Genomic DNA, 15000 nt, shown 5'->3' with positions numbered 1-15000 from the left:
AAAACGCAAACACATTGATAGTGTGTTGCAGCATTCCAGTATTACTTCTTGATTTACCACTCTGCTTTAACTGCAAACAAAAATACCCCAATAAATCTTGTCCTCTTTAAAGCAGAGCAAAAAAACAAACTGAATCCAGCCATCACAACTTTCATCTCCTTATACTGCCTTATATCTGACTAATAACATTTATGTTTGTCATGCATCGTGTTTTGTCTGCGCTGAAAAGTAAATGCCACGTATCCCACGAAAGACCATGGGATAACAGATCCTGTCCTTTTTGGTTATATGGAAAAATGAGTTCAGAGTTCAGAATATGAAAGCATTAACCCAGGCTGCTCAACTTTAGACAGCTCCAGGGCCACAAACCTGGATCCTTTTATCCTCAAAGGCCTCACTCCTAATATTTATAGTGTTATTTTATAATAAAGAGATATTATAATGAAAGTTATAATATGAGAACCAAAAATGAAAGTTCTGTTATCATTTACTCACTCTCACGTCATGAACCTGCATGACTTTCCTTCTTCTGTGAGACACAAAGGAATATATTTTGACAAAGCTATGTTTGTGTACTTGAAGTCTTAATAGCAAAAAAAGGTCTATACAGTAAGATTTGTTTGTTGTCCATGACATAAGAATTTAGGATAAAAATACACAAAATAATCTCATAATCTGACACAGTGACATTTGTATCAGGCTACAATATTATGCTGCCTGAGTCCAGCATGAAAAAAGGGAATACAGTAAAAATGTTATTTATATTGGAGTATAAAATATGTTTTTATTAGTATTATTCATAATTGTGCTAGAATATTTATTATATTCTATGCATTATAATGCTATAAAAAATCAATCATTCCAGTAATACAAGTACAATAATTGTAGATGGCAAAGAAAAACAACTGATTGTCATTAGCTGGACTAATGAAACATTCCTTCGTTTGTTCATGAAACCAATATTTTCATGTTTGAAGCAATTCATCTGTTCGTTAGTATATTCAATTAGCAATTTTTGTACGCTCGTTTGTTTGTGAAAACAAAATGTTCATGATTGCATTTGTTCGTTCATTCGTGAAACCAATATTTTCATGTTTGATGCAATTCATTAGTTCGTCAGTTTAATCATTTAATTTGCAATTTTTGTGTGTTCATTTTTGTTTGTTTGTGAAACCAATATTTATATTTGTTCGCTCATTCATTTCTTCGTGAAAACAATATTTTCATGTTTGATGCAATTTGTTCATTCGTTCAATTTGCATTTTTCGTTCGTTCTATTGTACATTTGTTTGTGAAACCAATATTTTCATGTTTGATGCAATTTATTCGTTCATTAGTTCATTCAATTTGCAATTTTTGTTCATTCGTTTGTTTGTTTGCAAAACCAATATTTTCATTTTTGCATTTGTTTATTCGTGAAACCAATATTTTCATGCTTGATGCAATTAATTCGTTCATTAGTTCAATCATTCGTTCATTCAATTAGCAATTTTTGTTCGTTCGTAAAACCAATATTTTCATGATTTATGCAATTTCATTTTTTCATTCAATTTGCAATTTTTGTTTGTTCATTCGTTTGTTCGTTCATGAAACAAATATTTTCATGTTTGATGCAATTCATTCATTCCTTAGTTCAATCATTTGTTCATTCAATTTGCAATTTTTGTTCGTTTATCCATTTGTTCATCAAAACCAATATTTTCATGTTTGCATTTGTTTGTTCATTTGTTCGTTCGTGAAACCAATATTTTCATGTTCGATGTAATTCATTTGCTCATTAGTTCAATCATTCGTTCATTCAATTTGCAATTTTTGTTCGTTCGTTTGCTCGTGAAACCAATATTTTTATATTTGCATTCATTTGTTTGTGGAACCAATATTTTCATGTTTGATGCAATTCTTTTGTTTATTAGTTCAATAATTCGATTTGCAATTTTTGTTCGTTCGTTCAATATTTTTACGTTTAAAGCAATTTTGACTGGATTTTTTTTCTTTTCTTTTAAAACACTACTGCTTCCAAGATGGAAATGCAAAAAAATTAAGCTGGTTTTCCTCAGGTTAAATATGCTATAAAAGCTACAGCCTACTTGCCATCTGGTCTTCATCACAGTCACCCTCTCAAACCTAATTTCCGTCCGGGTCACGGCACCAACAAAACCCCTCAGGTTCAGCTCAGATATATTGGTGATATTCAGTTTAACCACAAATCCCATTACACGCCATGACACATTGTCAATACCTCGAATGGGAGACCATTAGCACCAAAGGCCATTAAACTGCCTGGTGAAACTGATCTATGAACCTGCTTCCCAAATCATGCACCCCACCCTTACATACCACAAAACTGATTTGAGATCACTTGTGAAGATGTACCTGTGAGATTGGTGGAGAGCAGTAGCAGAGCATCGCAGGTCAGGTCAGCTGTTGCCCTGGAGATTAGTGTAATCCAGATGGTCAACACCTGTAATGGTGGAGCAAAGAAAAAGAAATTTAGAGAGGGAAAACAAAAGTGTGGCTTTAACATCCATCTGGATGTGCAGCGAGAGACTACATACAATGGAAAAGCAAAACAGGTCAACATCTGCCTCACACTAATACAGGTGTGTTGTGCTTCTGAAGTCTAACGCTAGTTTTGTGTGAGGACTGATATTTGAGTTAATTTGATATTTTTTCAACCTTTTTATTGCATGCGTGCTTGCATAATAATATTCATACTTCACAGTAAATGGAGAAGAACATGACCTCAATATCTTTTGTAGATTTCAATAATTAGTTTAATAAGCATTATTTAATGAACATTTCATCATTTTTATTCAGGGTCTCACACAATATGATTAATTCCTTAGTACATTGTGTCTATTTTAAGATTTCACAGAAATGTATCATAAAGAAACAGTGAACTTCATACATAAAAGATAAAAAAAACATGATTAAACAGTTAATACAATAGAAAAAGTTTATTTTTAAAAAGTATATTGCACTTGTATACTGTATTAAAAATACATAAAAATAATTTCGTAGTGTTTTTAAAAAAAGAAGCTGATAACAATAATGCTTAAATTAAATTAAATTAAATTAAATTAAAATAAAATAAAATAAAATAAAATAAAATAAAATAAAATAAAATAAAATAAAATAAAATAAAATAAAATTAAATAAAATTAAATTAAATTAAATTAAATTAAATTAAATGCATGTACTAAATACACTGATTTCAACTTATTTGCCTATTCAAATACATACAAAACTTATCAGTCCAACTGATTTCTAACCAGTTTTTTTTTAACAAAGTCTGAGATCACAATACTACAATATTAAGTCAGTTACGCATATGATGTGCATTGTGAATAAAGGCATAACTCTCATTCTCGTGGAGCACTTGATCCTTAATTTTCCTTTTATTTAATGTACTGAAGTCTGATCGCTGATCTAAAAGATTGAAGCGCCAAGATTTAAAAGATTTAATACTTAGGAGAACAGGGCTTTCATTTCCACATTGCCTTCAGGAAATGAGAGGGAAAAAAATATCACAGATGTGACCTCTGTGCCCCAACATCACGCTGCCTAAACGATTCCCTCCAACAGAGCTAAATACAATTTATATTTTCCATGCAGAATCCGCTGGACATGTTCAACTTAAACCACAGCTTTAAGACTAAGGGCTCTTTGAACAAAGAGAGACTGAGAAGTTCTGCCCATGGTTGATTTGCTGTTACGTGACTGAATAAGCATATGCAGTCAGTAATTCATAGTCTCGAATGCAGAGATGTTCTGGAGGCAAATAACCCAGACAACCAACTCAAGCAATAAAAATAATATCACCTTCTTAAGGCAAGACGCTGCATGTGCAAAGGGGCAAATGATAACACAAAACCAAATAATAATAATAATAATACTGCTAAAATGAGCAAAATTTCCACGTTTTAAATTGATCTGTCACTGGGGTGATACCTTTTCAAAAAGTACAAATTTGTACCAAAAAAGGTCCATATTAATACCGCAAAGGTACATATTAGTATCTAAATAGTACAAAAGTGTTCCTCTAAAATTTGTAGGTACTAATATATACTTTTGAGGTACCAATATGGACCCTTTAAGTACAAGTGTACCTTTTGAAAAGGTACCACCACAGTGACAGCTCACATACCTTTATTTCTGAGAGTGTGACAAAGAAGTGACAAAGACTAGTGGCTGGGAATGACCCTTTTACAGTGTCTGGTAAAATGTTAATGTTGTTTTTGTGTGTTTAGATGAATATGGCCACAGTGTAAATACACAGTACAGTTACGATCTTATTGTCACATTATATTGTTATGATAACATGATAAATGCCTTCAGTGATAAATACCAAAACCAACTGGAATAGCTGCAGCAGTCACAATCTTCGATCTCATATAAAGCAAGAGATTACAATGACAATATGATGACATGTGCAGGTAATGCTGTATTATTTCTTACAGGTCAATTTTGAACCCCTTCCCCTTCACACTCTGATTCAAGGGCCAAGGGGAAGGGAATGGGATTGGGCCTTAGTCAGCGATTTACAATTGAAGAAGCATTTGACAATTTAACAAGAAGAGGCAGTACACACAAAAAGGGCTAGTTATACAAATAAATTAGTGAATTAAGTGCTAGAGTAAGGACGGGGGAGTGTTTTTAAAAAAGATTTAAAGATAGAGAGGTGTGTTTCTGCAGGTTATTTGCCAGGCCTTTGTATAATTTACACTTCAGAAATGCAGTTATTTATTTATTTTTTGCTTTCATTCAATCAAGTGGCAAACTCACAGACCAGAAACTTCCCCAAACGTAAACTTTTCTATGGAGCAAAATGCTAAATATGGTATCTTCTCAAATGTTTCCATGTCTAACACATTCATATGCATATGAATGGAAGTCAGAGGGAAAAAAAATTGTGTGACTGCAGTTTTAAAGGATTTTAGAGTTCAAAAACATAATTCCATAATTCCTCCATAATTCAAAAACACAGTGAACAGCCAAAACGAAACAAAACACTTTTTAATATAAAATGTAAGTAATTAGCCAAATTGTGTATGGATTAAAACCTTCAGAATATAGTCAACATCTGAAGTGGATCAAAAATGTTATATATATATATATATATATGAACGGGTGTTGTTGAATAGTTTTAATTTAAATGAAAGGTTTTAATATACTTCAAATGCTGACTACTGTAGATATGACTGAAGGTTTACAACTCATTTTGAGAAAAAAAACTGCATTTTAAATTATGAATTGTTACTGAAATTAACATTAAATTAATATAGTGCAAGCAGCATGGTGGCTCAGTGGTTAGCACTGTCGCCTCACAGTAAGAAGGTCGCTGGTTCAAATCCCGGCTGAGCCAGTTGGCATTTCTGCGTGGAGTTAACTTCTCCCCGTGTTGGCGTGGGCTTCCTCTAGCTGCTCCGGTTTCCCCCACAGTTTAAAGACAAATGGTATGGGTGAATTGAATAAACTAAATTGGCCGTAGTCTATGAGTGTGTGTGAATGAGTGTGTATGGGTGTTTCCCAGTACTGGGTTGTGGCTGAAATATACTATATGCTGGAATAGTTGGCAGTTCATTCCGCTGTGGTGACCTCTAAAATAGAGACTTAAGAAAAAGAATGAATAAATGAATGAATGAATGATATAGCGCAACAAAATAAACATTTAATAGTGTATTTTAGGTATTTTTTTTATATAAAAAACAAAGCTAAAAATTGACAGGTACACAAAACAACAGTGTTTTTTTGCCTGCAGCAGTTTGCCTTAAAACACAAAGGGACAACAGACTGAATCCAAAACCTGGAATCCATCCTCAGCGGACCTTCAGTCATAAAGTTTGCAAAGGCCTCATGATTTCTAAAAGCTTTCACACCTGCATGTAACCACTGAATCACTGTAACTGAATGTCACCACCACATATACATTAAGTCAGCAGAAACTACCATTGTCACACCGAGCGAAGGCTTTCAGTTAAGCACTAAAATTTTTACAAGCTACACAAATGAAATGACTGCAAGCTGCCAGCGGCATGAGGTGAACAGCCTGCCTTCTGCTGCCGACTGGTCCCTGACCTTCGCCACACGCGGACAGGTTTACAGAGCTCAGTGTTGACAGCTAGCGCAGACAAACGGAGGAAAAAACGCAAGAAATACAGCCTCTAGTGTGTTTTATGAGCTGGCAGACTGACACTCATCTCGCTGGTTTCGCTCGCCAGTAATCTTCTTCGAGCCTTGAACTGCCTTTTCCTACGGTCCTTCCAGAAACATCCCAAACGATTTCTTTCTCAATCCCTTCGCTGTCTCTTTCACGGACTTCATCCAGGCTTTCCAGTTCCCCAAAGGTGTGTTTTTGTGTCGAGGGATGCTTGCGCCTTCAGACTTTCCTGTCAGTTGGAACAGTTTCACTTCATCACCCTCAGCCACCAGCTCTGTAGGGCCACTGAATAACCCATGTGCTGGACAGGATCACCCTGGAGGCCTCAATACTGTACATACACACACACACACACACACAAAATAGTTTGACAAACAGCTAGAGAGCTTTGTGTCGACATGAGCGGCAGGGGCGTAACTGACTACAAGTAGTGATGCTACTAATTTGAAAGGATAGTTCACCCAAAAATAAAAATTCTGTCATCATTTGCTCACTCCACTTTTTCAAAACCTTTATTAGCTTCTTCTGTTTAACAAAAAAAGAAGATATTTTGAAAAATACTGCCCATTGATTTCTATAGTTTATTTTTATTCTACTACGGAAGTCAAAGGGTACCAGCAACCAGAATTCTTCAAAATATATTTTTTTACAGAAGAAATAAACTTATAAACTTTAAAAACAACTTAATGGAGAGTAAATGATCAGGTTATTTTTATTTTAAGGTGAAACATGGAAATACTGTCATTAGATGACAAAAAGATGTACAGTAAGATGATTTTGAATAATGTTGAAATTCACAAAATAATCACATTATTTTTTTCTGGACCATATTAACATTCTTCAATATGCAAATGTTTGTGTTCAATGCAAGAAAGAAATGTTTACAGGTTTGGACATAAAACTGAAACACTAAAATTTATGAATGAACAAACTAACAAACAAAGAAACGAATGAATGAACGAATGAATGGATGTAGCTGTTTGCATTCCCACGGCAGTACCACAGAAACCATGGGACCCGACCGGATTTCTTGCAGCACAGGAATAAATTTCCGTATAAAAGGTGGTGTTTGTGCTGTGTGATAATAGCTCAAAGTTGTACCCTTTAGCAATCACAAGACTGGAAGCTCAGGTTTAAGGTGGCACTCATGTCTCATCACAAAGGGGCAAACAAAACTGACATTTAGACAACAATCCTTGTAAAACCTACACTTTTTCTCTTTCTCTTTCAGTACTACCAATTTAAACGTGAGATTTTGACAATCAGATTGAAATTTAGTGGGAACGGTCGAGTCTGGTAGAAAATTATTTTAAGCTGAGCTGAACAGAGGCTGAATATCCGGCGGGAGCAGGACAAAATAATTAGTTCCACGCAGACCTCTAAATGAAAGGATAAACAAACAACAACAATGTAAGTAAAACATCGCATACATACATGTATGCATACATACATATGCTATTTTCTAAATAAGATTTTAATGTTAAGTGAAAAAAATATATAAATTCCAGCACCGAAAGGATCAAACAAACAGATAAATGAAACCAAAATATTAAAAATACTAAAACAAAAATTATAACTCACAAAGGAAAATAAGGCAAAGCCCTAAAAATTATTAACATTAGTACATAATCAAAACTATGCCACAAATCAATTCTCTAAACCCAGTGGTCTCTCGCCATAACGCAGTTCATCTTTCATGGTCTAGCAGTTTCGCAGATTTTTTTAAGTGAGGTTTGACATGCTTTTTTTTTTACAGCGCAGTGTGTTCTGTGTCCTGATTGGCTATAGACCATTGTCAATCAATCTCCTCCGTGCCGTGTCTCCTGTACATTACAGAATGCGTTCAGCTTGCCAAATTTACATAACTCTTTGATCACTAGCTGTGTGACTCTGAAGTGCTGTATTTTTTGTTTGCAAGTTTTCTTTCCAACAAATCCCATAATGTCGATGAAACAATTCTTCGCCCTCAAAGACATCTGCAGTAGGACCCAAAAGGCAGAAGAAGATGCTAATTATCGCACAAAAAGTTGGACTACTGAATGTTGTGAATGAGAGAAAAGTGTGAAAAGGTTAATGCCTATCAGAGAAAAATGTGTAGTGCGTAGTCATGGGTTTTACAGCCTTATAACATTTATAATAATTTAAAAAGCTAATAATTAAAATAATAATTAATAAAGTACTACTTTATTTTAACTCCCGCGATTAACGAGGGACTACTGTATACTAAACTTCCAACAGAACAATGTTTCCAACAGACTCATGTTGACTTTTTTTTCTTTAACAAACAAAACGTCTTTGGTCAACCAGTTTAATTATTATCACTATATTAATTTTTTGATGAAACGCACCATCAAAACCAAAACTAAATTAGCATTAACTAGCAGCCTTAACCAGCATTTAAATGTTCATTTATAAATTTACAGTAACAGATCATCAGTGCTTTCTGGATTTGTTCCTGAAGCACAGAGTACTTCAACATCCTTGATCTTTTTCAAAAGTAAGAACAGTACAAAACACACAAACTGTTCATTATCAAAACAGCTCAGACTCCACAGGGAAGCTCTTAAGCACTTCTCTGAAGCTTCTCCTAAGAGACTGAACTAATGAAAAGGCATCAGGCCCAGAACTGAACCACCGTCGACCCAGCATACACCTTTCCTAGATTCTGTGGGTGTGTGACTATGAAATCCCACCTCACATTTCAAACAAAGACCACTCTCTCTTACTTTATGGCCTCTGCCTCTTCAGACTGGCCTTGGAGGAAAAGCCAAAGTCAAAAACTCTTCAATCACAAATGTATAGGACTGGTCCCTCAAGAACAGTGGACAAGGAAAGATTGCTAACTGCCTGAGAAGAGCTGAAAAGCATCACCACACTCATGACAGACAGTAACACGAAAATTTGACCTTTTCTATGTTTAGATGCAATAATTGGGTCCCCGCTGAATCCAGATTTACTGTTCAAGCAAAAATGTATGTCCATATTTTGCATAGGATATTGTATGATGAGAAAATTTATTCTATAACCCATTAAAATCATGTTTCCACCCACAGTGCCACTTCAGCAGTCCAACATTTCTATCTACTTGCTGTAAGATTTACAATTTCTGCAGCAAAAAATAAACAGTACAGCTGTTCTCATTAGCCAGCTTTCCATCCTAATGTAAAGTGAATCTTTTCACACAAAGTTCACACACTCAAGCACACACAAAAGTAAATTAGGTGTGCTTCCATCAAGTTGTTAAAGTGGTTGGTTTTAACAAAGTCCCTTTAAGGTAAGTCATTTCACTCAGCAGCCATCTTTGAAACATCTCTTGGGCAGTATGCTCGGGCATTCTGTCTGAATGGGGAAGCATCAAATTCTCCAAACCTACTTTCCAAGCTTACGATTGAATGTTATATTAAATCACCAATAAAATTAAACAACAACTGTCGATTTAGTTTCATTTCTAAACATCCCAATCTCACAATATCTCACAAAAGCCCCTCCCCCAGAGTATCGTCACCATATAGCGATCGATGATTGGCTCCTGTACTAGCAGGCGGGGCTTTATTCACCATATTGACAGTTACACTTTTCCCCATTCAAAAAAATAGAATGCAATAGAGTGTCTTGTGCATTCTATAGGCTGCGTCCGAAACCGCCGACTACTCAGTAGGTACTGCACTTGAATTCAAATGTACTACTCGACCATTAGAAAAGTAAGTTCTCTACAATGTGAATGTGAGAAGTATGAATGGAATTCAGACGTACTACATCCACCATTTTGTCATGGTCACGTGATCTACCTGCGTCAGTTGCATCGCTTCAGCCCCATTTATGAATTCACTCGCTGGGCATCAAAGGATAGCGCAGCGTGAATGGGATGCACACTTCAGAATCTCGCCAGTAGTAGTAAGGCATCAGGGTACTTCTCGCATACTGATTTTAGAATTCTATGAATTTGGACAAACTACTTGGCTCGCATACAAATTTTAGCGTAGTATATAGTATGGAAGTATGCGGTTTTGGATGCAGCCATAGCCTTTGGTTATAGTATTGGTGAACTAGTAACCAAAAGTAAACAGAGACAGCTGATTGTTTACTTATTTTTTTTAGTCAAATGTGTTTCATCTCCAGTTATTTATATTAAGTCTAAAACCACTTCATAGGTAAATAACCTTTTCTTTTCTTTTTTTCTTGTGGATGTAATTTAGCATAATCAACATTATTTAAGTGGGAATTATGATGTTGATTCACTTTTATGATTGACCACTCCTTTTCTAGAAAATCAGGCAAATTCCAAAAATGTGTACAAAGAAATGCAAATAAAATAAAAATTTGAATATAAATTTAAATATAATAATTATTTTTTAAATAAAATAAAATTAAACTAATAAAAATTTGAAAAAAATAAATAACATTAAATAACATTAAAACAAAATAATAAATATAAAGATCTTTTAAAGCATTTGTTATTATTGAGTTCTATAATAATAATAATAATAATAATAATAATAATAATAATAATAATAATAATAATAATAATAATAATAATAATAATGATTATTATTATTATTATTATTAGTAGTAGTAGTAGTAGTAGTAATAATAATAATAATTTTTCTAAAATGTATTGTTGGTAAATAAATAAATTGAAACAATATTAAAATTAAAACAATAATAAAGTTAAATAAAATAAAAATACTAACAAAACAAAAATAAAATAAAATAAAATAAAATACTGGGTGAGTCACGTAGCTTACTTTTTAAGAAGCTCTGATGTTTCAACTTGGTAATCACAAGTTTTAAGGACAATCTCTAACAATCTCTAACAAACCTAACGGCAAATTCAGATCAGAGTTCATAATCAATTGCAGTCTTTGTGTGGTGGGATTTAATTACTGAGCATGAAATATCATCCACATGTCATATGACAAAGTGTATCACGCTCTGTCCTTCACCAAATATACTTTATGGCAACACTAACATGTCAAAATTGTCTCTTTTTTTAGATTCACCCCAGCTAAACTGAAACCACTGAAACATCATAAATTTGGCACTCTCTAGGGTATTAAAAACATCTTTTAGATGCTTAGTTAAACCAGAAATGACATGTGACAGAATTCCCAATATGCTCTGGCACATTATATAAAATATTTATGAGGCAATGATATAAGGTGACATCTTAGTAAATTCACCTAATGCCTTTCATCTCATGACTTATAAATAACAAAAAAGAAAACTGCCCCCCAAAAAAGAAAGAAAGAAAGAAAGAAAGAAAAGAAAATGCAATTTCAACTTCCGCCCCTAGACCTGATCTGTATTCGAGCAGAATTTATAAGTCTGGCTCTTTAGAAAGCCATTGTTGAGCAGCTTAGAGAAGATCAAATTCTATCCAGCATCGGCTGCATGTTTCTTCCAGGCAGGTCTATTTTGGGCAGAGAATCAAACATCTAATCCTTCTTACAGTCCAAGAGGATAAAGAAGCCACATTTTAACTAACTATGACCAAACTACACAAAACGACATTTGCCACTTTTTCATTCTGTCTCTGTTCTTTGCCATTTCTCACTGCTATTTTTCCTCCTCTCTCAATTTTCACCCTCCGGTGGCTCTTGATGCTGGTCTTTTTCCGATTAAGCCCGACAGACTAAAGGCGAAGTTGGAGAGGAAAGGTCCAATTGTGCTGTGTGTATTATGACAAAGCCTTTCAAAGAAACAATAAACAGGCTTGGTCACAAGTCTTTTATCACTGCAATACAGGGTTCAGGAGGGTGGCAGCTTTTCAGCTCAATCCATGTTTGCAAAAGTCAGGTCAGTGTACTAGATATTGTGTTCATAAAAATGGATAAAAAAAAAAAAAAAAACTTCTGTCTAAATTTGAGCTCTGCCATGACGTACATAATAATTTAAAAGGTTCAGTTTTAATATTTTAACATTCCCAGCAGGCACCTTTATGTCAAGACGACATCAAATTAACATTTACGTGACATTGATGTCATGCAAATTGATTTGATTAAATTGATTTCATCAATTGATACCTTGATGTCAAAATGACATTGAATTGACATGTAACACTGGCATCAAAAAGCATGTAAAAAATCAATAACATTACTCAAGAACATTACTGTAATCGAATTTCGATGTGTTTCTTGTTAGATATCAATTTGATTCGATTGTTTTATGAAGGTAGTGTAGGAATGCAAATTATCATATACATTTGTTTATATTGCAAAGCATGTCTTTTTCACCAAGAAGGTTCATACAGATTCCAGAAACAAATACTGATAAGATCAGGGGCTGGTTAATAGGTCTATGACTTTGGGGTTTTACGATGTGGTATGTCTCAGTATTTGGGCTTTGGTCACATGGTCAAGAAAGAATACAAAATAGTTGGTAAACGTTGTCTCTTTTTCTGCTCTGCTCCTCGCTTGCTCTTCTCAGGCTCTCTTTGAGGCCTACTATCTGTTATTTGTCTCTCTCCCTCCCTCTGTCTCTCTCCCAGGTAACTTTATTTTACATTTAAGCTGGGTACAAGCATTATCATAAGTTTTTATCATTTCATGTTTTATCATTTTATACAGTTATTTGTAACTAATTCAGTTGTAAGCATAGCAAGTCATTGTCATTAAATCATTTCATTTTCAAGTATTTGTGAAGTACTTTTTATTAAACATCAGCCTTTAATTGCTCCATATTGCAATACAATACAATCACATAATAGCATCGCTCTCCCACACTTTTAGCTATTAATGCTGCCCTTATTTCCGTTTTTGTTACAAGATTGCAGAAGGTTTGACTAGAAATGTACAGTTTTTCACCATCATACTGATAACATTTTAGTCATTCGGCAGAACTACAGTTCGAGCCACTGTAGTTAAAATCCCATCTTTACAGTAGTAAATTGACATCAACTCAAATTTGCATTTGTGATGCTCTAATGTGACATTACAAAATTAAAATCTTCTATCAACATATTTAAAAAAGAAAAAAAACTGAAAGGGGGGCCAATCATTTTGACTTTAACTGTGTGTGTGTGTGTGTGTGTGTGTGTGTGTGTGTGTGTGTGTGTGTGTGTGTGTGTATATATATATATATATATATATATATATATATATATATATATATATATATATATATATAATATATATATATATATATATATATAATAAAAAAGCTACATTATTTTGTCTATATTTTTGACAAAAATTATTTTTAATATATATATCTGTCTGTCTGTCTGTGTGTGGACAGACAAGACAAGACAAGACAAGACAAGACAAGACAAGACAAGACAAGACAAGACAAGACAAGACAAGACAAGACAAGACAAGACAAGACAAGACAAGACAAGACAAGACAAGACAAGACAAGACAAGACAAGACAAGACAAGACTAGACTAGACTAGACTAGACTAGACTAGACTAGACTAGACTAGACTAGACTAGACAGACAGACAGACAGACAGACAGACAGACAGACAGACAGACAGACAGACAGACAGACAGACAGACAGACAGACAGACAGACAGACAGACAGACAGATAGATAGATAGATAGATAGATAGATAGATAGATAGATAGATAGATAGATAGATAGGGGAAAAATAAACAGGGGGATAATAATAATAATTTTTTTTATATATAATATATATAAAATAATAAATAAAATAAAATCTGGAAAATTAACTTTTAATTTAGGTTACAGTAAGTATGCATTTGATGAACAACATGTCAAGGACGGAAGGTAATAATGCTGGGAATAATGTTCTGTTTAGCATATTCTCATTGTTTTGCTTCATAATCTCTCAATGTGTTATATGGAACCACAGGTAATTAGCTTTTTTGACTCTCAAACAAAGTGTCAGTAGCTGCGTTTTATGAATCACCAAGAACAGTTTCAGCTAAAAGCTTTGGATGCTCTTGTGAAGAAGAAAAAAAAGCAACATTATTTTGTCTTGGCCATGATGACAGCACGTATAATTTTACTGGTTATTTTGTAAGATACTGGTATTCATCTTAAAGTAAAATGTAAAATCTTAGGTTCATTGGGCAAGTTAGGTCAACTAGGCAAGTAATTTGACATTATTTAATATTAATTCAAGGTGGCTAATAATATTAACTTTCTCCGGGAAGAAAATAAATATATAGGAAATACTGTGAAAATTCCCTTGCTTGGTTAACATCACTTGAGAAATATTTGAAAGAAAATAAAATAATTCAAATTTAAATGTAGGGCTAATAACTTTGCCTTTAACTGTATATTAGATGACCTGAGGGAAAGGAAATTAACAGCAATTGAGCATTTATTTCTTGTTAAACAGCCCTTTAAATATTTCTAATGGGTCATTTATTTAGTACATGCTGCTTGCTTGCAACTGTTCTCTTTGTGCAAATTTTCCTTTTGGTGAGCTAATAAAATATTCCACATGGGATGCAGCCATGTAATAAAGCACATGCAGCTTTGTTGTTATCACAAAATAAAGGCCTGGTCAATTACAATCCCTAGATGTATTGCATATTTCTGCTGCAGTAGTAAGCACAATGTTGCAAAGAACAGAATTGGAATGGTATAAAAACAGAAATGCTCTAGTGCCGTTACACTTCAGCACTGCAGGAGTTCTGGGAACATCTTGTGTCCAATTAAATTAGTGGACTGAAACTAACCGCTGTATAAAATCTAAATGAAAAACCCTGATATTTAGTTTCTGCTAATGACAACACCACTATTTAATGAAGACTAAAATAAAACATTACCTGCACCGTACTTCTTGTCTTTACATTTGTTTCATTTGCATTACTTTGCTAATAGACAATAGATAGTTGCTCTTCAGTATTCCATAGTCTTTCTGTTTCT

At 33.9% G+C, this 15000-nt stretch overlaps 1 protein-coding gene across 1 annotated transcript in view; it reads right to left on the bottom strand.

Annotated features, from left to right (window-relative positions):
• Nucleotides 1-15000, bottom strand: part of crhr1 (corticotropin releasing hormone receptor 1) — a 233294-nt gene that overhangs the window by 146503 nt on the left and 71791 nt on the right. Inside the window, exon 2 of the mRNA XM_056453349.1 lies at nt 2374-2461. Within this exon, the coding sequence (XP_056309324.1) occupies nt 2374-2461 (88 nt within the window). The remainder of the gene's footprint in view (nt 1-2373; nt 2462-15000) is intronic.

Source organism: Danio aesculapii, chromosome 3 (assembly GCF_903798145.1).
Source record: "Danio aesculapii chromosome 3, fDanAes4.1, whole genome shotgun sequence".
Lineage (NCBI taxonomy): Eukaryota > Metazoa > Chordata > Actinopteri > Cypriniformes > Danionidae > Danio > Danio aesculapii.
Note: the sequence above shows the minus strand (reverse complement) of the source record. Positions and strands in the feature narration are given on the sequence as shown.